This window comes from Takifugu rubripes, chromosome 3, assembly GCF_901000725.2.
Source record: "Takifugu rubripes chromosome 3, fTakRub1.2, whole genome shotgun sequence".
NCBI lineage: Eukaryota > Metazoa > Chordata > Actinopteri > Tetraodontiformes > Tetraodontidae > Takifugu > Takifugu rubripes.
Window position 1 is genome coordinate 13,095,422 of NC_042287.1, and position 22,095 is coordinate 13,117,516.

The following is a 22,095-nucleotide window of genomic DNA, read 5'->3' on the forward strand; positions in this document are numbered from 1 at the left end:
TCCTGGTGCGCGTGCGCTGTGTCAGGATTCTTACGACGTTGCCGTAAAACACAAAGGAAAGGCGCAAGACAGTTTAACCGAGTTCCGTCAACAACTTTGTGCTGGTCTGTTTGTGTCCAACAATATCTAGGGGGCGAAGTTAGGTGTGCTGACAGTGACAACAGTTCATTGATTTTTTCCACATGAGAAAGATTTTATCTTGATCGAATTTTAGAAAACGTTGCTCAAATACTCGAATAGGCCTTGTCCGAATTCTGCTTTACAGTAATCTGATGCACACTGACATGCCTGCTGAGGAGTATGCACCAATTAGCTGAAGTCAGGCCGATGATAACACTGGCTCCTCGTCAGACTTGTCTCCACAACGCATTTTAAAATACTGCATAATGCAGCTGGAGACCAAGAGCAAGGGAAATAATTCCAAGGATGTGGATCGTTTATGCGATACTTCCATAATGCCTCCTGGCTGGATCAGAGAGGTGAGGCAGAGGAAAACTGGCAAGACAGCGGGCAAACTGGACGTCTACATAATAAGGTAATTAAGTGAAAAAAAAAGTATTTTACAGCACCTTTGGACAACGCCTGACTGAGACCTATCAGTCCCCAGGGCCTGAAGTTCCGGTCAAAGACATCCCTGCAAGCTTTCCTCTTAAAACATGGACGAGAGGACTTAAACATAAACCTTTTTAATTTTTCTGCTTCCAAAGATGATGAAGTCATTGCCCCTTTCAAAGCGATGCAGAAAAGAAGAAAGGAGAAGGAACAACAGTATAATGCACCAGAAGAATCCAAATCACCTTTAAATACATCGGCGAGCACTTGTTATGCACTCAGATCTACAGTCCACGCAGTAAATGATTCTGGTGATTCAGACCATATTGTACCAGAGAAAATGCAGAAGATATCGTCGGCTTCATGCACAGTGGATGATGTTGCACAGCAGAAAAGACCTCACAGGGCAGGTTTGCTGAGAGAGAAGATACTCAGATTAGTTCCTAACCAACAAAATGCTTGCAAAGAAAAGCAAGCAGGCTCACTTTCAGTCCCGACTCTGAACCTTGAACCTCCTGCTGAGGGTGAGAATAAGAGCGAGGATGTACAAGGCGGAAAAGAGAGACAAGTTGACAGCAGAGGTGGCAACGAGTCCGATTCAGAACACGACGCCGGTGCTAACAGTGTAGGAACGGAGGTGTTGTCACCTAAAATCAGTGGTGGGAGCTGCGCACAGGTGGCAGATTCCCAGAATAGTAAGTATGATTTACAGTGACAGCTTGTGAAAGCAGATTTTCAAGTTGTTTTTTTTATCATCACTGAATTCAGCAATTATAATGTGCAGCAGTTATTTTAAACTTGTAATTTATCAGTTCATCATCCAGTTTCTAGGAGGTGTTTGAAGGGATGTGGGAGAATTGGCAGAATTGAGACTTTCTTCCTTCAGTAGTTTAACTTTACGAAGACAAAATTCTAAACTTGGAAGAAAGCGTGGTACAAGACACCTCTCTGGACGTAGAAAAATTCACTCTTTAAAAAAAATGATTTCTTCCTGATTAGAGTCCAAGAATGCAGAAGACAAGCGGAAAACAAGCCCTTATTTCACCAGAAAATTCCGCAAAAATGGTAATCTTGCCTGCTTGCTTGTATTACAAGATTCATTTTTTGTGACAAAGTTTATTTAAATAACTAGTGTGCAGCTCAAAGTGACAATACAATTGCAGTCCTCAGCCCACCCAGAAGGAAGGCATTCAAGAAGTGGACCCCTCCCCGCTCTCCCTACAACCTAGTACAGGAAACCCTTTTTCACGATCCATGGAAGCTCCTGGTGGCCACGATTTTCCTTAATAAAACCAGTGGTGGGGACCAGTAACTGCACACACACGCTGGTTTGTTTAGAGTTGTGTCTTATGTTGGTCATTCTGCTGCAGGTAAGATGGCCATCCCCACACTATGGCAGTTCTTTGAGCGCTACCCCTCTGCAGAGGTAACCCGCGGAGCCGAGTGGAAGCCCATGTCTGAGCTGATGAAGCCGCTGGGCCTGTATGAGCTCAGGGCCAAAGCACTCATCCGTTTCTCAGGTAAATGCACCCCTCTGTTAACCAGCTCTTTGCATGTAACCCCAGTAACTTCAGTATTTGAGGTTCTGATGTCATCTGTGTTGTCCGTGTGCACAGGTTGTCACTAAATGTGGGTCTGCTGTGTGTTTGTTGGTGTGGTTATTATGCCAGCAGTGGGTTTATGATATCTGTGTCTGTTTTTAGAAGAATATCTGACTAAACAGTGGCGTTACCCGGTCGAGCTTCACGGCATTGGCAAGTACGGCAACGACTCCTACAGGATCTTCTGTTTGGGAGAATGGAGAGAGGCGAGTTCAGTTTTTGGTTTCTGTTCTTTTTGTCCAACAACAATGCTGAATCTGACATTTTCTTGTCTTGAAGGTGACCCCTGTAGACCACATGTTAAACAAATACCACGCCTGGTTGTGGGAGAACCACGCAACACTCGGAATCTAAAACCACGAGGCTCCGTGAGGAAAATCCAGTAGGATCTGTGTTCTGGTGAACTTGAAGCCTCACTTAACTCTACGCACAACGCAGTGACATCCTGAGGGGTCGACGTTTTCATTGTGTTTTAAATAATACCAAATTAAATTGTTTTACACATGGACGTGTGTCTTTGCTCTTGTTGTGATTCCACGGGCACCCTAATCCTCCGTCTCCGAGCACACTGACACGTCCTCAGACTCTGCCAGCTTTATTGGGCCGTGTATTGGGGAACTTGATTTCCAAGGCAACTGTTGCCCGTGCAAAAAAAAAACAACACTCGAGGCAGCATCACAGTCACTGCACAGAAGTGTAGTTTAACGGACACTGGGACATTCATAGTACAGTGATTTTCTTTATGATGCACTGTCAGAAGATCTGGATTTTTAAATAGGATCCCTGGACTGGACACCTGTAAAATGAAACTGCGTAAGAGAGCGTTTATCTGTTGCTATGCAGCCTGTGAACATGCTGTGTGTCAGTTCATTATTTATCTCGTTCCCTGCAGCACCCATCTCTTCTAGCCCTCGGTGGATCCCTCCCAACATGCCCCCTGTCCAGCAGAGACGCTGCCTTATGGTCACTCTCATCACACTACCCCTCATCTCCGACTCAGCACGGCAGCCGGGGAACAATCAGGTGAGCACAGAAGTCCTGTTCCCTTAAAATAAATACTTTGGATTGAAGACTGAACAAAAAATATCTGCCCCAAGAGTATCCCAAGGCTGGACCCTTTACATCCCCCCTTGGTCCTTAAACGCACCATCAGTCTGGAGACACAGAACGTTCACCACCACAACCATGAGAGGACTCTCATCCTGCAGAGAAGAGAGTATTTCAGGTCTTCTCATAAAGTCATTTCTACATTCACTTTGTTCTGAATCTGACTGTTGTTTTAATTTGTCAGATGTCACCAAGCGTGGCGAAACCCCTTTTACGGAACTGCAAGTGAGAGAGAAGAGTACAGGTAACGATTCTCCTTCTCCTAATGAAGAAACCAGCTTTTTAAAAGTATTTTTGATATATTCAAACATAATAAAAAAGTTCTCTTCTCGTCAGTTGTCCTGTTTGTCTGTTGTCCTTCCAGCAGGAAGGAGATAAGACAACGCCTGAAGAGGCAAATGGCGGAGAAATGTTCAGAACTGAAGATGCACCTGACAAATAGTTAATAAAGCGGATTATATGCAAGAAGTGGACCGCTGTGACCTGTTCAGGGACCGAGAGAGAAGGCTCCAGCACAGAAAAGCCATGAAAGTATTCAGAGATGAGAACAAGAGGGTATAGACACACGCGTTCACCGCTAATGGTTTTTAGAAGAATGCCTGAGACACTAAATGCTTCATCATGCTGTCAGATCTCAGGTTACAGCATGAGGGAGGGTTTGAGATTGTTCCTATTATCTGCCCATTTGTGCAGCTAATGGAGGAGCGCTGGAGGGACCTGGCACTAACACGTTCCCACGAGGCCCTCTGGGAGAGAGAGCTGCCCTGCCTCAACCCCATTAACTGGAGTGGAATGCTGAAATAGGCCGGACCTCAACTGGGAGAGTTGGACTTTAACAGCAAGATGCAAGAGGTGGTGCAACAGAAAGGACTTTTTAAACAAAAGAAATTCAATGCTGTGTTCTTCTGACCTCACCGAGTTTGACTATTTTTTTAGTAATTCGAGTCAAAAACACACCTTTATAAGGTACAGTGGGGCCTCTACTTACGAATTTAATTCGTTCCAGAAGTTGCTTTGTAACCTGAAAATCACGTAAGTAGAGACGCATTTTCCATGTAAATGCCCTAATCCGTTCCAAGCCCCCACAAATTCGGACATAATTTTTTTTATAAATCATAAAAATGCATCAAAACATGTAACAGATACATGTTACAATGAGATTACCGCACAATAAATGGAGTAATTCAGTGCAAGGCTTCTCCAGGAACAAAATGAACTTTATTACGGGCTAATCTTACATTAGCCGTCATTACTAGCAACGAACGTTAACACTTGTGTTAACACCGCCATCTAATGGACAAACATACGAACATCCACAATAAATAAAAGTGAAACGAAGGCGACGCTGGGATACACCCAAACACATATTGACGTCCCTCCTAGCCAATGGGATGACAGGAAAATGCTAGGCGATAGCCAATGGCAGAGCAGCTACAAGCAAATTTGTGTTCGCTAAACTCAGCGAGCTGCGAGTAACAGCGGTAACGTATTTTTGACCTTTGTATCCTGAAATTTCCTTCCTAACAAGAGGAAATATTTTCCCGTTGAGACGCTTGGTAACCTGAAAAATTCGCATGTAGAGACATTCATAAGTAGAGGTCCCACTGTACTGTTAATAGCAGCTCGTGGAATTACGAAGTGATGCTCCTTGTGTCCTTTTTTAATGGAATAAGGTGGAAGCTTGCGAAGTATTTCAGATTAAAGTAGGATATAAAAATCACAAGCAGAGACATACAGTTTATTTTAAAATAAACAACTTCACACTTTGGGAAACGGAAGGAACGGCACAGCCAAAATGATGCTTCTCTCTTCAAGAATAACAAAGGACACATAAAAAAATGCATTGAAATTGTGCACACACACAAACAGAGAGGAAATTTCATCCCAAGATAAATCAAATTCAACAGGAAATGGCTTTGATTAAAATGGCTTATTTTTGATTAAAATTAACTTTTCTCTTGGTTCTCAAATCAGAGGAAATAATGACAGGAAGTGACACGTGCTGACCTGATTCAATAAAATTATCTAAATGGGTTGCTTATCATATTTATTGCTAATTGAATCAAAAATGAGGCATGCAGGATAAAATCTGAGAAGCGCTGAAGCCAGAGCTGAGTCAAAATTACACTAAGACAATAACTTAATACAGTGTAGTACCATTCGTTTCAAAACTTATTTTCATGCATTCTACCTAAAAACGGCATCACTCAGTAGGTAAAGAGGTAACTGTCGTCCATTCCTTTGCTGTAATTCAGTGAATATAAATAATGTTTAAATAACGAAAATATCCAGTGCGGTTTTGATTTGTGGTGACTGGAAAATGAGCTAAAACCATGCTGACGCATCTCAGAGGTGTTTACACAAGCACTCAGGTTCAATAATAGTATGGAGGTTTAGAGTGATGTGACTGTGCCAGATGAAATATCCAACTGCATAATGCATCCCAGCAAACGGCAGCGTTACGTCACCGTCGTGAGTGAGGAACTGAGCTCAGTGTCCGTTCCAGCAGTGCAGATCTGCTCTATGATTCACATCCACATGCTTTCCTCTAACATAAATAAACCCAAGCCCTTCAAGTAACTCCCCAGTAAATTCCCTGAAAGTCCAGCAGTATGGGGACACAGCTTGCTGCCCCGAAAATGAGTCTTATTTACCCAAATGGGCCTGTACCTCGAGGTCCAGTCTGGTGTCTTGGTCTCAAGGAGTCTAGCGTCCCTTCAGGAATCCATCCAGCATATAATCCCCCTTCTCTGTCAGCCAGTAGCCAGCCATAGCAGCGACACCCCCGATGAAAATGGCTGTGAAAACCATGTCGCCTTTAGCCGCAAGCGTGGCTAAAGCGCAGATGACGACGCCGAAGAACATTTGCTGCAGCACGAGGACCTCCTCGTCGGTTATGTCGTCAAACAGCCCCTTCTCTGGCCCGGCTGATGAGATGCAGGCAAACAGTAGACATGAGACATTTGTAGCGGCATCTGTGTGCAGCGTCACCGCTACAACCGCTTACCGGGAGGCGTGTTCTCGACGCAAATGCTGTCTCTTCGGATGAATCCATCGGCACAGTCGCAGTGGAAGGAGCCCTCCTCGTTGATGCACGCCTCGTTGAGTCCTGGGCACGCTATTGCACGTTCGCTACATTCATCTATATCTGTGTCAGGAAGCAAAATCAACCATTGAAATGATCCTGTAATGTATATTTAATAGCATCACGTTAGCATGTGTCCTCACCGAGGCATTTTGCTCCTTTTAATCTGTAGCCGCGAGCGCATTTCTTACAACGAGCGGGACCGCTCCCCATGCATCCCACACAGGCCTGGTCACAACCTGAGCACAGACACAGAAATTCATAAACGGGCACCTTAGATTTAAAACAAAACCATCCGATACACCAACCAGCCGACCTCTGCATTCGTACGATCCATCCGTGTTGTGACAGTAGGTGTTGGAAGGACAACGAGCCAGCTCTGTTCCACACTCATCGATGTCTACCGAAAAGAACCCAGAAAGTTCAGGCCCAGGGAGAAACGGAGAGAAAGCATGGACAGGGGCGGTGAAACGCTGCACTCACCCACGCACTTGTTGTCGTGAAGCATCCAGCCGGGTTTGCAGTCGAGGCATTTGTAGTCCTCTGGCCCCGAACACCTCCTGCATGAGTAGTAGCATGCTGCCAGGGATGAAAGACGGGGAAACGGCGAGTCAATTTTTCACGACTTCAAACGGGATTTTCCTCAGGACGAGGGTTGGCAACAACCTGCACAGGCTCCCAGGCTTTCATTAGAGCGCTTCTCTCTGAAGTAGCCGTCGGCGCAGTTCTGGCACAGATGGCCGGAGTATCCGGGGTCACAGACACACTCTCCATCGCCCAGACGGGTCCCCTCCCCCTCACAGCGGCCCAGGCCGCCACACACACCGCCAGGGCTTGATGGACACTCTGGATTGCAGAAAAAAATAAGCGATTGATGAATTATACACACACACCACATGTTAGGAAAATCTGTTTGTTTTTCCCACCTTTGCAGTCACTTCCAAAGTGTCCAGGTGGGCAGCAAAGCCTCAGCTCCTCTATGCAGAGCCATTCAAACAGATCCGGTGCCTCCTGCTGCCTGCAGAACACATAAACATTGACATCACGCATTAGATTATAGGTAATTAAACATTGAATTATAATACAGGCATTACTGAATGAATAGGAATTTGCTCATTTGCAGCAGTTGTTATTCTGGGTCATTCAACAATATTCCCATTAAGAGAGAACACATCACATATACCTGTGGAACCACCACGTCTCCACCTGGTCTTCGATCTGCTCCAGCAGCTGGTTACACTCAAAATCCGTTTTCTCACAGGCAGCTTCTACGATCTCGAGGAGTCGAGTCTCGCTGAAAAACACATGCCATGGAATAATCACCACTAGATTGTGTCCACATTTACACAAGCGCATCATTGACATCTTGAATACTTAACTTAAACAAAGCTGGAAACAAAATCATGTAAAAATCAATTACCTGCGTGCATATTTAGCCAATTTTTCCTCCTCCCACGCTGTGTTTCCTCCTCCGAAGTTCTTATTGGCTGTTTTATCCAAGCCCTAAAACAGGTGAAAATAACACCAAAAAAACCCCTTTCATAAAGCAAGTCTGAAGGCATTTAATGAAGGAATAAATTAATCGATGCAAACACAAAAACAAATAGCATTGCTTCAGGTGCAGGCTTTTAAATGGGAATGCTGTCCGATTATGGAAGTGCCGGATGTGCAGATTCTCCAGTACCTTAATGAAGCTCTCGGTGAGTTTTCTGCAGGTCTGACAGGGGGCTGTCTGGACTCTGACCACGGACAGCTCTGAGAGGAGCACCAGAGCAGGCAGGAAGGACCTGGCCCACCACATGGTTCTTCAGGGGGAAATAGGTTTAGTGAATTTCTGTGTGGTAACAATTACATTACGCGTAATCCTCATTACGCGAGACAATCACATTACGCGTGATGCTAATTATGTGTTTTATTGTTCCTTTGGGTTTTAACATTATAGCTGTTGTAAACTCTGTTGGTTTTTTTTTTAATTTCATAAAGCACCTTAGCCGGATTAGGATGCTCCACTACTACCGTTAGCTTAGCATGCTCAACATCAGCACCACACGTAATTTAGCAACTAGCAACTGGCTAAGGTCAATAACGTCAGCTGGCTGCAAACCACAATCTCCACCAACATTGCGTTTGGCAGCAAACGGATCTATCCACGGGATCCCAGCCGTGGGTGCGCTCATTTAGAAATGGAGCGGTCTTGTTGCAGTGTTTATATACCTTATAGCAAAGCCACCTCGGCTGCTCCGCCGATCGTGCGATTTCCAGCGTCTTCGACACGGCGGGGGGGGCAGATTTCACATTTTCAGAGCCGCTCTAGAAGCGTCGACGGGTCCATTTCAGCCGAAACAACAGCTCCTTTAACGCACAGCTGCAGGAGGCGCCTGGCTGGAGCACACGGCGGCTTCTGCTGGGATGAAGCAGCGAAACGCTTCCAGTTGGTTCTCTCCCTGCCACCGCCCATAAACCAGCGAAACCACTAATGCTGCAGCTGGGACAGGGTTAGATTACACTCTGACCTTCCTGAAATCCAGTAGACAGATATGGCATTCAGACTCAGGATATGTTTCTGAGCCCACGGTTATTTATTTTAAAAGCACCGACCATGCGTGGGGAAAGTAATCCAAGACAAAAATGCTTCAGTTTTTCTTAAATAAATATATCTTTAATTAAAAATGTACACGATATATGTGTCCCACATTGTTTGAGATAATGGTGTTGTGAATAGTTTTGCGTCAGTCTCCTTGGAAGTGGTAATTATTAATCGGGTGGGTAGTGACGTAACCCAACGGAAAGCGAATTTTATCAGCTGGAACACGCTGATAAAGATGTTTTTCTTAACACAAAATTGGTATGTAGGTCAGTCTCCCACGCTGATTCTAGCATGTGTCACACAGTAGACGGTCCTGGTGGAGCGTTGCATTTGCATTTCTGTTCCACCTTAAAGGTTCCTGCACCTGTAGCAGACCCTGATTTTCCTTCCTTGGAATATCTCGTAGCATCCTTCAACTTTCACTGAGGTTTTCTAGTTATTTCATGTGCAATCCTGCTTCTGTAGAAACAAATGTACACCTGGAAATAGCTGACTATAACAGATTTTTTTTCTGTTTTACTTTAAGTATATGAAGTCAAAGAACATCAAGGCTGATGAAGGTCAGCACATCAGACACAGCCCACATCAGTGACCTGGAGGTTTGTTTCAGGGCTGGATGGAGGGGAAATTTGGCCCGTAGGTGGCTGTAAAGGTACCGTTTCGCAGGAGCCCACAGCTACACAACTCTGCGACATTCCTCCGATGTGCAACGCAGTGCTCCCTGTTGTGAACCCAGATAGCCTCCGTGCCAGAAACCGTGACGCCATCCTGAGGACGCCCGCCCTTCTCCGCCTGGCTGATGCATTACCGGCTGACCAAGTCCCAGCCAGTTCGGTCAGGAACCCCAAGCTTTGGGATGGGAGGCTGTACACATGTAGGCCGCGGAAAAGTTCTGGCAGAAGCCTAAACCCGCCGGGAGGTTTTGGTGGAAACGATTCAAACTGCACCAACATAAACCGCTCCCCAGCACGGCCCTGCAAGTAGTCTGCCAGAACGCAGCTCAGCGACGCCGTGAAGACATCCGAAGATGTGGGACAGACGGCATCCTTCACATCTCTGTTCCCTCTCCTGAAAGTGTTTCTGTCCCAGTTCTGCGCCCCCCATTCTTCAGCCCTTAACCAGGTGGCCTGGGTCAACACCAAGACCACCTTTCCCCCATGTCTTTTGAGCTGGTTTAGCCTGGAGTGGAGCCAGGGCACCGGGCCGAGGGCGCCGAGCTCGCCCTGGCTCCACAGGTCCAGGGAAACGGTGAAACCAAGAGTATGCAGGGATGAGCCCAGATGATTCATCAGTCCTGGCAAAGCTGGGTCAGCGTCGGGCGGGTACAGCAACACCACCTGGCTGCCACCTACTGCACCTATAGAGAGCGACATTAAAAACAGCTGACGATAAGCTATTAGCTGTTTTCCTCCATCTCTAATTCATGTATGAAGCTGAACTAACCTGCAGCTAGTTAAATATTTATAGCTGACATGCTACCTGTACACAAGGGTGCCGCTTTATTTCATACCTTTTAAATCATTTTCTTTTAACCACCTCCACATATTTCCTGGAAGGGACAGACCCCGGGTTAGTTTTAACTTACTATATTGCTCTTAACATTCAAGGAATCGCCACTACACAAGATAAAACACTGACCTTTGAGGGCCCCTTGTAGTAAATAGACTCCCAGAAAGGACAAAGAAATGAGCAGTAATCCAGTAAAAAGGAGCAGGCTCCATCTCCAACGAAAGCCTGGAAACACCAATTCATTAATCATCAGGCATGGTGTGGACGATATAGTCAATCATTAAAGCAGCTTCATCTTGAGCTGGACAATAATTAATAATCTTACCTGCAAACGGACACTGAGGCTCCAACGCTGACTCCATCCCAGCGATCTTCATCTGGAAATGAGCGAAAGTCCCAGTTAGGACGACTGTTGTGCAAAGCAGTGAAAGGTGTTTGTATTTGACGCACGGTGACACCGATCATGTCATGACAAAATTCACCTGAACACAAAGCCTCGGTTTTGAGGACACGTTAAACTCTCCAGCCCACTGAAAAGGAAATCAGAGGACACAGCGACAGTTTCGTTAGTCGTTCCTCATCTGAGCAGTAAACAGTCAGCTTTTATCTGTTCGTTTGAACATAAGACAAACCAAAATATTGTAGATGACTAACTTCTGGGGGTTTATCTGAATTTAGGTGATTTGTACCAAGAATAACCGACGGTTGCATGCAGTACCACTAAATGAACGACAGATGGCACTCAAGCTTCAACTCCAGATCTAGCCTACTTTTTAAAAATAACGTACACGAAATATTGAATTACTGTTTGTGCACAGTCTGCAAATCTGACTAATGCCAGGCTTTATGGGGTTTTGTTTGTTTTGTTTGACAACAATGGACACTTCAGTGCCTTGGCAGAGCTCTGCGCTCCAACGCTTTTGTGTTTTTTTCCAATGAGTCATTTCAGATGATTTGTCACCAAAGGTGCCAATAAAGTATTTCCACTGAAGAACGTAACAATGCTGCAAGTGTTTCTATGTGTTTTTACCAGGTGTCCATATGGTGTGGTTCTCCAGCTGGCGTCGGCGTGGTTGTGCAGTCTCTGCCTAGAGCCCCACACCTCCTCACACTGACCTCCGGGCTGACCTTTCTCACACAGCCATACTTCTGCTTCCAGTCTGCAAGGGGCAGTCACATTACAGGTCAACCCCGTTTTGCCATCTCTCATCTGAGTCTCTGCCATCGAAACAGAGATGTTGTGGAGCATTCTTTCCACTAGACCTGCGAATAACAAGCATTGCAAACAATGAACTCGTTCATCAGACCTCTTTATCTGGGCCTCAGGCTGACATTTGTAAATATTCTGTCACCTGGTTGGTTTTTGAAAGGGCAGAACTCTCTCCGCACCCCATTTCCTGTCCACCAAATCTGAAAACAAAGACTTATTTATGTCCTCTGTACATTTCCCTTTTTTTTTTTGCATGGACATATCAGCTACCTGAAAGCACAGACAAGGGGCGACAGTGTTTGATGGAAGAACAACTTCTCTGTTTCCCTTCGGCTACAAAGTTAAAATAGATCAGATTACATTTGATTAGATCATTCAGACCCAAAACTGATTATTATGGTTGTAATGACTGACCCATATGAAGAACTCTCCAGGTATTTCATCCATCACCATTTGACACATGACTTCTTTTCCTGCAGCAGCATTTTCCAGCTGAAGAAGCACCACGTCTCTCTTGGGATCTGTCACAACTCTGAGTTTTGGGGCTGGAAAAAACGTCAGACTTCTACATCATCTGACTCTGGGGTGATTTGCGCACCCAGCAAGTATTAAGCTCTGTATAAATTTTACTGCAATTGTGCAATTAAGGGCACATTACTGAAATGTTTCTCTGCCAAAAGCACATTATGACACTTGAGTCCAGTACTGACGACTGTAGAGACACTATAGAGCCCATGATATTAAACTGCACTTTAGTAAAGCACTTGAAAAGAAACTTTTCTCTACTGAAAGTAAATCTGACATGATATTTTAATGAATTCCATCCACAAAAATGTATCATGGGTCACGCAACGACACGTCTTTGTCAAGATTTTAAAGCAAAAGATCTATGATTTCAGATTTGGCTACACTTAGTGGTCAATATATGAAATGGAATAGTCAAATACCTCCGTTTAAGAGAATATACGAAGGCGTGGGGGTTAATTATTGCTGTTTATATGTTTTTTCTTACCATCACATTCCTTTACAGTGCCCTCCAGGTCCATTGAGCAAACTGAGAGAGAGAAGTATTATTTTAATGTGTTATCTGCTTTGACATCAAAGTGCACAAATTTACCTTCTTCTAAAGATGGGACTATGATGTTTGCAATGTTTGCTGGCCCATGTGATTGTGAATCGACTTGGACCACAACAGGAACTCCAAACATCACTCTCTCTGTCAGTTGCACCTGCAGGGAAGAGACGATGCAATTTAATGGCATCAAACCTTCAGATGCAGTTCTTAAATAAAATGACTTATCTGTCCATTGATGAAGCTGAAAAGACAATGACAGGAGGGAAGTACCTCGTACGTGTGATGTCGGTGGGCTTGTTCTAAACTGGAATACGGCAGATTGAACTGGACAGTCTTGCAGAGCTCGCTGGAGCCTGGAGAGCTGAGACACACTTTGACTGGAAGTGAACACAGAGAGCAGAGAAAAGGAGCTCACTTTGAGTGCACGGTGGAGCTTATGGTTCTGCACCTCTGGGCCCAAACTGACCGCTTCCGGTGTCCTCTTGATGGTTCCCAGACTCTGCAGGAAGCTCTTGTGCCTCATCCACCTCTGCAACAATGCATGCAATGTTGTAAACCTGCAACATCGGCTGAGCGGAGACCCGATGCACAAAGAGACGTCATGGATGTTACAAACCTCGCAGTTCGATGAGGATCCGCAGGCAAGCGTCGCAGTCCTGTTTATCTGGACAACACAGAACCTCTGTGAGATGCACACGCGTAACAATGACTGTGTCATCTGGATCAGGCAGAGCAGCCGAGTATGGAGAGCCTGTGGGAAAAGTCCTGGTTTAGACAACGTGTCACCAGTGTCACCAGTGTGACTAGATCTGCAGTGTTTGGTGACTGCACTGGTACCTGAGCTCATGCGGCAGTCAATCAAAGCCTGAAGATAGTAGAAAAAAGGTGTGGATGAAGATAAAATGCTCAATGATTCTACACATTCTAATACCCAGCTAAACTGGATCAGTGACAATTGTGGCGTCGCAACTCCACTTAAACCAAAACTTGTAAAGTCACCCTGCGGCTGAATCAACAGCTCTTAAACATACGTCCAACAGCACTTAACCACACCTGGACTCAAGATTCTGTTTTTCATCCAATGGAAACAGAGAGATAATTAAGTCTCACATTTGTAATGCACATGAAGATTTTAACTCTTGTTTTGGAATAGCCGAAGTTTCCAGCAGCAGTTAAAACAATGAACAAGTGCATTACCAAGTTCAAGTTGAGGCTAGGATGACAGAAACTTAACAAGTCCGGACGATTTACCTGTGTGGAAGAGTCATCGTTTTACATATTAAAATTCTTGTTTGAAACCCAGCAGATTTTTCTGTCTCCTCTAAATGTGTACAAGTATGTTAAGACCTTGCAATTCCTGAAATTCCTTATGAGAACTCGTGAGACTGGCTTTAGCAAAAATTCTGAACTCTGGGGGAATGACTCATCTTGTGGAGTTCTTAAATTTCCTTATAATTAATTTTTCTAGATTATTTGTATCTAAATCTACTTAAAACGTATACACATGTAAAAAGGTGCGTCATAAACGTGAAGTCCTAGCGGGTGTTTAAATACTGTACCTCGCTGCAGGTGAGTTCAGGTGCCTCCAGATCGACCGTTTCTATCCGCCCCGCTGCCAAGAACGAGTAGAATCCCAGCAGAGACAACAGCAGGCCGTAGACACGTGCCAACATGTGCCCAGAGAGAGCCATTTCCCCGGCTCCCCGTCTGCCCGTGCGCTCGGCTCCGTGCGCTCGGCTCCGTGCGCACTCACGCTGCGCCACCGTTACGCTTTCAGACAAAACAGTTTTCCAGGCAGCCAGGGAGCATTCCTTGCTCTCCCGGAAAGCAACCTTGACCTGCCCTGTTTCATATCTCCTTCCTAAGTGTCTGACAGCCCGGTGGGCGTGTCTTAACACGATACCCGTTCAGGTGTTTAGAAGCGAAACCCCGCGTATTTAAATGCTCGCCAAGTTCCAACTACTCAGATTTCTCATCGTTAACGGGCTTTCTTACCACACACACACACACACACACACACACACACACACACACACACACACACACACACACACACACACACCTGATTTGCTTCATTTACAGGGCGTTAGTCCAGTTACAGAGGAGTTTAATTATTAATCAGTACTTGACACTTTCAGTGGAACTCTTAAAAGCTTTTTTACAATCCTGATGTTTTGTATAATATGCAGGTTATGCTTGCATATAAATGTGGGGAGAAGGGTGTTGTGTCTGTTCAGAGCTCCTTAAGCTTGAGTTTTTGTGTTTTGTGTGTTGAGCAACTTTCTTAATAATCCGCATTGTTGGTGCTGCATGCCTGCTGGACGGAATTATTTAACCATGTGCCAACGTGTGAGTTCTGCGTGAGTCATTCACCTCTGCTTGTCAATTCTACGTAAAGATTCAGGAAAGTTTAAGGAACACAGGCAATTCATTCTCTCGCAAACACGCACGTGCAGTATTGACCTAAAACATGAGAGGCAAAACACGGTACAATTTTCTTTGTTTGGCAAAGATTTAATAAGAAACTGCCAGTAAAAACACTTTAATTCCACATGCTTGGCCAAAACCGCACAAGTTTAGTCTTTGTTTAGCTTAAAACAACCTGCCGTTTTTCAGTAAAAGACTTTGTCTCATGTGGAAACAAATGCGGGAAATCAATAGATGTGCTCAAGAGGAAAGAAGGATATTTGCTAGCAGAGTTTCATAGTGGTCCCATGATGTACGGATGCAGCATGACACAGGTGCACACTGCGGTTTCAGTCACATGTGAAATGAAAAAGACTCTGTTATTGCACTAAATGCAGCATAGATAACCAGGGAGGGGGAGGGGAAGCGGGGCATCCCGTATACAACATGGAGGCCGTTTTTACGCCATTGAGGCGACTTAAAAAAATAAAAAATAAAAATATCAGCTCATGTTTCTCAGCGCGCATCTTGTTTCAAGCAGAACAAAAGCCCGTCGCCATCAGACACGCGAAACCCGAGATTAAATCTCTTCTCTCGTCGGTGACCCTTGGAGAGGCTCGCGCTCCTGTGAAGTTCCCGCGCCTGCCGTGTCCTCTGTCGGCGGCAACTTGAGCTTGTCCTGCGTCTTACATAACGCCTGTTCCTTTGACGACGTGACTCTCAGCTTTTTCTTTCCTTGTGTTTGAGGTATAAGTGTTTGTAGCTTCTGGGCCAGCCGTCGCGCCAGCCACACTGACATTACTTTGGACAGGAGTCTGGGCACGCAGTGGGAGCCGAAGTTGCCTGTTTTTATCGGCCCCTGCGTTGCCCCCAACTCTTGCAATAAACCACGGAAATCCTGAGGTAAGCAGTAGCGGGGAACACCTCGAAAGGCCTTTGGGATGTCTCTGTTGTGGCAAAAACCTTGGAAATAGACCAAAGCCACCCCTTGACCTTTGTGCTTCTTTATGGCCCCCTCCAAGCAGGCCAGAGCAGCCATAAACACTGGCGCTATCACCGTGCAGGGCTCCTCCTGGGAGTCTTTATCGTTACACGATTGACCTGGATCTTTCTGTCTTTTTCTCTTTGTTTTGGAATATTCCACCGTGTTCTCTTGAAGCTTTTCATGCGCCTTCTCAAATTTGCTGTAATTGTTATGGCTCATCACAGTCTTGTTTCCTTTTTTCCTCTGTTCTTTCCACTTTTCGTAGGTTGTCTTGGCCTCTGAACTCCAAACTATCAGCACCTTTCCTTGCTCTTTCACCACAGCTTCCCACTGCCCATACAGCCAAGGAAGTGGCCCCAGATCAGCCACACCGGCCCGGGCCCCATCCTTGGTTTGTGATGTTAGGGCCCACAAAGCCATGTGCACTGTGGCACTTAGCTCCCCTTGCAGGATGGAGGCTAATGCACATACAGCAGAGATGTGAGCAGACTGCTCCGATGAGCACACCAACAAAGCCGGTTTGTGGATACACAACCAACCTAAAGATGTGGACAAATGTGAATGTTATTCAATTTAGACAGTTTGAAATAAGGAGTTACAATAAATGATTGATATTTATCAAGAGCTAAGAGTTAATGGAGCCAACAGACCTGTAGTTCCACTCTTAGTAAGACGATGAAGGAAAGTTATGACAATTGCAGTGGTGAAAATAAACATCAGTATAGCCACAGCGTACAGTCCGTGTCGCCTGTGGGTGTCTGTAAATAGATTAGAGAAGGATATGCCTTTATTTACTTTGTAGGAGTCGAGTTTCGCATCTTCAGGCAAGAAGTGATGCCCGTTTGACTCAAACAGGTGGAACCTGCCAGTTTCTACACAAGTCTAGAGTGCACTCACAGTCTGGGCACAGAATTCTCCTGCCGATCAGAGGAGGGGACGACCGCCACACCTGCACAAAAGGCAGAGGGAGAGTGAGAGGAGACACCAAAAGGAATAAACCCAGCCTTTATCAGATCTGGTATTCACCTGCACGCAGGGCTCCTGAGCAACATCATAGACAGGCACCTTCATCTTTGTGTCTGTGGCGTTCCCAATCTGCAACACCGATCGCATCAAGTGCACATTAGCCTTATAAAGATGTTTTGACAAATTATTATAATTAATGTGGATGCTTGAAAATGCAATGTCAACAATACTGGTTACTTTGATTTGTGCAAAATCTGACCTCTGGAACAGAATGTTGCACTTACCAGCGTGACAGAGTGGATCTCTCCCAGGGGCACACACGTTCCATCCTTCTGAAGGCACAACTGTGCCGAAAACATTGCTGGAATTGAAGATGTGATATACAAAAACACCCCCTGCCCGCCTGGACCCAGGTACACCTCCCACGACGACAAATCTGCAAGGAACAGGAAGGAATGTTAAAAAGTAATACCCATTCAAGCAAAGAAGGAATACATAACACATGGATTCCTTCCTTTTAAACTCACCAGCAGGGAAGGGGCAGTAGACGTGATGGCTGCCTTGAAGAGAAAACTTAAAAACAAAACTCAAATGAATACGAAGGGACGACAAGTGCTGATTAAAATCCACACACATCTGCCCTCTTCTCACCTGCACACACATTAGAGGGTGTTTGTCCAGCAGGGATGTGTTATATTTCTGTGGAGGACACACACATGGGGAGTTAGAAGAGTAAAATGGCCCATCAATCACTGACATAAATGCTGGAACGCACCCACTGCTGTTTGTCTTCCTCTACCTTCAGGCGTGGCGACCCGAGTGTGGACGTGCACAGGTGATCCTGCAGCCTCCAGCAGAGGGAGGCAGAGATGTTGAAGAGACTGGCTGCACATATCGAACTCCACGTGAAACTTGTCTCATGCAGCGTGAGCGTAGATGAGAGCCAGACATCTGTGGCATCTGGGGAGGATGTTAAAAACACTGAAACAGCGTGTTTAACCCAATCTATTACACAACAGGATCTGATGACATCAGGTAAAATGTTTTGGTTTTATGAACACAACCTTTATGATTTAAATGATTAAAAATTGAACTCTTCAAATTAGGAGCCATTCATATACAGTATATCATGCTAAAGCCCAGGGAGAGTTCTTGTGGGAGGGAGAAAAATGATCCTCTTCGCTAAAATGTAATAAAATTTGAAGATTTGTTCTGCCATCATCTCCCGCCACCTTCCAAAGAACAAATGAAAAGAGAATCCTTTCTGTCCCATGGCACACACCCTCTGCAGTCAATTATAGTACACAATAGTAATAAAAAGGAACCATGTAAGTGAGTTTTAGATCACACACCTGTAAAATTTTGGTTCAAAAATGGGCACTTTATGTTACGACGGGAATCACCGTAGGTGTAATAAACCTGGAAAAGACAAGGAGTTGAGTGAAAAATGATCCGGCAACCTGACAGATGTTGAATTCTATAGAAGGGGAACTACCTCCACGCAGGTGCAGGGGAGCAAGAAAGGGAAATCCAGAACAGCTGACTGAGACTGAGTTGGAATGATCTGCAGAAAACATGGATGTATTACATGCATTTTAATAGAAAGAGTGTTTGGTTTGGTTTTTTTTAATGCAGGTCAATGTACAAGTGGCACCTACATGTTTTGGGGGAGAGTCTTGAATGCTTTTGCGCAGGTAACTGTATCTGTAGCAATACCTAGCATAGACTGGATTGTCACCAGCGCCCAGAGTGACGTTAAAGGATTTGGACAATTGGTTCGCCTCCAGTTCAAAAGCTGGGACAGGATCTGAGTGACAGACAGGCACGTTGGGACACGATCAGCATGGAAAGGAAAGATTTGCACGGAAAATATAAGAACACAAGGTGGAAAAACTCCCAGAATACCGTTTACTTTGTAGCTGATGTTGCAGCTTGTCGACGCTGTGCTGTAGCGCACAGAAACAACTGTGCCTGCTTGAAGCTTCACACGAACCAGCTCCCACTGCAAAGTAAAGACATTAATAACACAGAGTGCACGTGTATTCACCTCAAAAGCCGTGTTGATTTACGCATAGTATTATCTACACCTCAGCTGTGTCTGTTTGTACTTTTAACAGAGATATTTGAGAGAATAAGAATAAAAATGAATAGTAGATTTTATTCTTACCAGACAAGTTCTGTTACAGCGGGGACACTTGATTTTCTGGCACTTTTTTTTAGCATCGCACTAAGGAAAGAATAGAGAATGACAGATGACACCTCAGGACCATATCTTCACCGTCATTTTACCAAACTGCACATGCACAGTTTGGAGAAGGTGCAGAGAGCAACCTTTGTCTTGTTTGAACTGTTCCTTGTAATAGGGCAAGATCTTGTGACGATCTTTGTCGACATAGAATGATGTTCCGTCACACTAATCTTCGGACGTTGAACAAGGTCTGGGAGGAGAAATAGGCACAAACGCATTGCAGTTAAAATATGTAAAAACACACTTGCAGGAGGCTGTTTGCATACAGAGGGACTGGACGTGCATACCGTCAGCCTTCAACCAAACGTGGATGGAGAGATTTTCAGAGTAACCCTCAGAATCCAGGACGGGGACTGCGGTCACATTCACTGGGCAGCGTCCGTCAACATAATCTGAGCAGACAAAACATCCCGAAGCTCTTCAGTCTATCCAAAACTACTTTGGAAGTTTGCTGTAAGTCTATAAGGCTGGTTAGTACGGTTAATATTTGATAAATTTTATGGATCAATATTTAATCAATTTGGATCTACTATTAAGCAGTTCTGGTCTAGTTTTCTGCTTAGAAAAATCGGTTTTAAAAAAAGAAATCGGACAATAAAGATACAGCAAAATACGAATTAGTCATCAAAATAAAATCATACAACAAATTATTATCACACAATACAGAAGGGACACAAGGACAGGAAAATTAAAATAGACCTAAAGCTTTTTTTGTCTAGAAAAAAACAGCGGAGGAAGTGAAGGAGCAGAAATCTGAACACCATCAATAGCAACACAATCGCCAATAAAAATAACTTACCAAGTGGACTTCGTTGCTAAACAGAAACAAGAAAAAGAACACAGACATTTCCCCGTGAGTACCCCAGAATCAAGACTGTAATGCAAAGAAATGTACGTTAAACTCACCCGACAGGTTGGGAGTGAGCATTCCAGACTTGCCAGCGAAGACACCGCGACAGCAACGAACGCCGCCGCGACGCCAAGAATCATCTCACACATCAATAATCTGAAACTGCCTTTAAAAATCTTCCCCTAATGGGATTCGACGTTCCGAGGAAGTCATGCTGCGCTCGCTGCTCCATGTGGCTGCGCGCAAAAGAGCGCAGCTTGTGCGTCGGTAGAGCGCAGCTCCCGGGTCGATCGGCCGTGTATTTCGGGACGTCGGCGTGACGCGTGAGTAACAGCTTGGGTAATCGTATCCATCTCGGCCCCACCTCTCACTTCCGTCCCATCCAGGTAGCGAGAGAGCAACACCGACAACACAGCAGCAGCTTTTTGGAACCGCCCTCACACGTGCGCTAATCTCCTGCCCTTATAATAAAGCCCAGGAGGGTTTCCAGCGACTCTGGTAATATACAGTATATAGTCCTTGGGAATCATTAATTAGAAACTGGTCTTGTAAGCTTGGACTCACCCGCAGAGCTCAGACTTTAATATCAAAGTGCAGGCAACGCCAGATGTGGGCTTCCGCGCCACTGCTTTACGTTCATTTCTCAGTTTGCCTTCAGACGTGCAAAAATTCTGTCCATGATATTGATCGTTTCTCAGTATTCGATTTTGTTTTGGGGGGGGCAGTAATGGCTGAGGCTTCTGCTGTGTTTATTTGCAGCTTCAATAGACCTCACTGGATCATTTAAAGATCAGAAATTCTGAACCGGTGCTTTATTAAAGATAACTGCTTTTTCACGGCCTTGTGCATCCTCCGCTGCTGCTGATGCGTATCTGAAGTTTCCAGTAAGGCGTCAGAACGGAAACAGGTTGTCTTTAGTCAGAGCTGCTTGTCATTTGATATTTAGAGCAGCGCACAGATGTTGTGCCGAGTGGGCGTTTTGGTTGGGTGGGGAATGTTTCTCAGGCACAGCTCAGGGCAACCCAAACTCCTGCCATGAGAGCTGAGAACATAAATACACATTGACAATGCAGCTGTTTACTGTTTGCTCATGCCAATTTTGAAAAGCAGCAGAACCAGTAAAACCGCTGTACGCCAATACCCTCTCTTGAACTATTGCGCAATCCACCCGCAGAACCGGTGTGGAGGACTTGATGGTAAATCGTGTACTATACTCACCTGCTTGAGCCAACGGTTCAGTCTTTTTTTCTGTTACATCCTTAAACCCTTTTATAATTTTTGTAGTGATTGCCTTTTTATTTTAGCCACGGCAGGAAGATGCGGAGGTCGAGGTCTTTGAGGGGAGGGTTAAAGGCTCAAAATGACTGGGAAAGCTGACTGGTTGATAATGAAGTCAGCAGATCTTAATCTCTCAAACTTAATCTGCTTTGGTGCACGATTGTACAGGTGTACAGGTTAAGTAAGGAAAGCCAAGCCACTCCACCCACTAAAGGGAATGCTTCGTTTATAAAAAACGGCTCTTTCGTGGAGGTGGCAGCACATCCGTGTGAGGCTGGAGGCTGTTCCCCCTGGGGGGTGGAGGGGCACTACCTCCAGCAGGTTTCCCACTCCCACTGGTGCAGCACGAGAGCCCAGTGTCCTCCACTGTGACAGTCCCTCCTGCTGAGAGGACAGGACCAATTGCAAAGACAAAACTCACAAAGGAAAATGAGTCAACATCAGCAGATTAGAGAACACCGTTTTTTGTGGGGCTGTCCCTCTTATGGGGCTTATCTTGAGACGGCATCAGTCAGGAAGAATAAGTCTCCCGTGAGTCACTTTCTTGAAAAGCATCATGGGTGGTTACGGACTGCGAGATACACGCAAAGGGGTTTCCACACAACCCGGAGGAAACAGTCCACACAGTGACCACCA

The 22,095-nt window shown here is 45.2% G+C and overlaps 4 protein-coding genes across 8 annotated transcripts; 1 reads left to right on the forward strand and 3 right to left on the reverse strand.

Moving 5' to 3' along the window:
- The first annotated feature begins 63 nt into the window (after positions 1-63).
- On the forward strand, positions 64-2,659 carry mbd4 (methyl-CpG binding domain protein 4). 3 transcript variants are annotated; one of them, XM_029834306.1, is made up of 7 exons: positions 64-535; positions 601-1,247; positions 1,552-1,617; positions 1,716-1,850; positions 1,923-2,072; positions 2,259-2,359; positions 2,433-2,659. In XM_029834306.1, exons 1-7 carry the CDS (start codon positions 387-389, stop codon positions 2,505-2,507), a joined length of 1,323 nt encoding a protein of 440 aa, XP_029690166.1. In that variant the 5' UTR covers positions 64-386; the 3' UTR covers positions 2,508-2,659. The 3 variants fall into 3 exon arrangements, with proteins under 3 accessions (XP_029690166.1, XP_029690165.1, XP_029690167.1); XM_029834305.1 differs by having other exon boundaries at positions 66-535; positions 2,256-2,359; XM_029834307.1 differs by having other exon boundaries at positions 394-535; positions 708-1,247; positions 2,256-2,359.
- A 2,884-nt stretch (positions 2,660-5,543) lies between these two features.
- Positions 5,544-8,845, reverse strand: creld1b (cysteine-rich with EGF-like domains 1b). The gene is made up of 11 exons (XM_011602591.2): positions 8,560-8,845; positions 8,030-8,150; positions 7,766-7,848; positions 7,529-7,639; positions 7,272-7,363; positions 7,012-7,191; positions 6,829-6,924; positions 6,662-6,745; positions 6,489-6,584; positions 6,268-6,408; positions 5,544-6,187 (listed from the first exon to the last, which is right to left on the reverse strand). Exons 2-11 carry the CDS (start codon positions 8,144-8,146, stop codon positions 5,967-5,969), a joined length of 1,221 nt encoding a protein of 406 aa, XP_011600893.1. The 5' UTR covers positions 8,147-8,150; positions 8,560-8,845; the 3' UTR covers positions 5,544-5,966.
- Positions 8,846-8,977: 132 nt separating this feature from the next.
- LOC105416279 (interleukin-17 receptor C) lies at positions 8,978-14,667 on the reverse strand. Of its 2 annotated transcripts, XM_011602590.2 has the most exons (16): positions 14,286-14,666; positions 13,564-13,591; positions 13,343-13,477; positions 13,193-13,255; positions 12,997-13,103; positions 12,769-12,880; positions 12,664-12,705; positions 12,066-12,196; positions 11,922-11,984; positions 11,794-11,851; positions 11,472-11,704; positions 10,924-10,971; positions 10,767-10,818; positions 10,571-10,666; positions 10,443-10,481; positions 8,978-10,289 (listed from the first exon to the last, which is right to left on the reverse strand). In XM_011602590.2, the coding sequence occupies exons 1-16, from the start codon at positions 14,415-14,417 to the stop codon at positions 9,502-9,504; spliced, it is 2,127 nt and encodes a 708-aa protein (XP_011600892.2). In that variant the 5' UTR covers positions 14,418-14,666; the 3' UTR covers positions 8,978-9,501. The 2 variants fall into 2 exon arrangements, with proteins under 2 accessions (XP_011600892.2, XP_029689863.1); XM_029834003.1 differs by lacking the exon at positions 11,922-11,984 and having other exon boundaries at positions 14,286-14,667.
- A 552-nt stretch (positions 14,668-15,219) lies between these two features.
- Positions 15,220-21,885, reverse strand: LOC105416278 (uncharacterized). Of its 2 annotated transcripts, none has more exons than XM_029833667.1 (17): positions 20,238-21,885; positions 20,131-20,146; positions 19,619-19,723; positions 19,415-19,521; positions 19,251-19,310; positions 18,989-19,085; positions 18,742-18,890; positions 18,579-18,647; positions 18,436-18,502; positions 17,883-18,043; positions 17,735-17,782; positions 17,611-17,656; positions 17,368-17,519; positions 17,144-17,212; positions 17,015-17,066; positions 16,768-16,875; positions 15,220-16,656 (listed from the first exon to the last, which is right to left on the reverse strand). In XM_029833667.1, exons 1-17 carry the CDS (start codon positions 20,328-20,330, stop codon positions 15,713-15,715), a joined length of 2,343 nt encoding a protein of 780 aa, XP_029689527.1. In that variant the 5' UTR covers positions 20,331-21,885; the 3' UTR covers positions 15,220-15,712. The 2 variants fall into 2 exon arrangements, with proteins under 2 accessions (XP_029689527.1, XP_011600891.2); XM_011602589.2 differs by having other exon boundaries at positions 17,859-18,043; positions 20,238-21,884.
- Between the last annotated feature and the right edge of the window lie 210 nt (positions 21,886-22,095).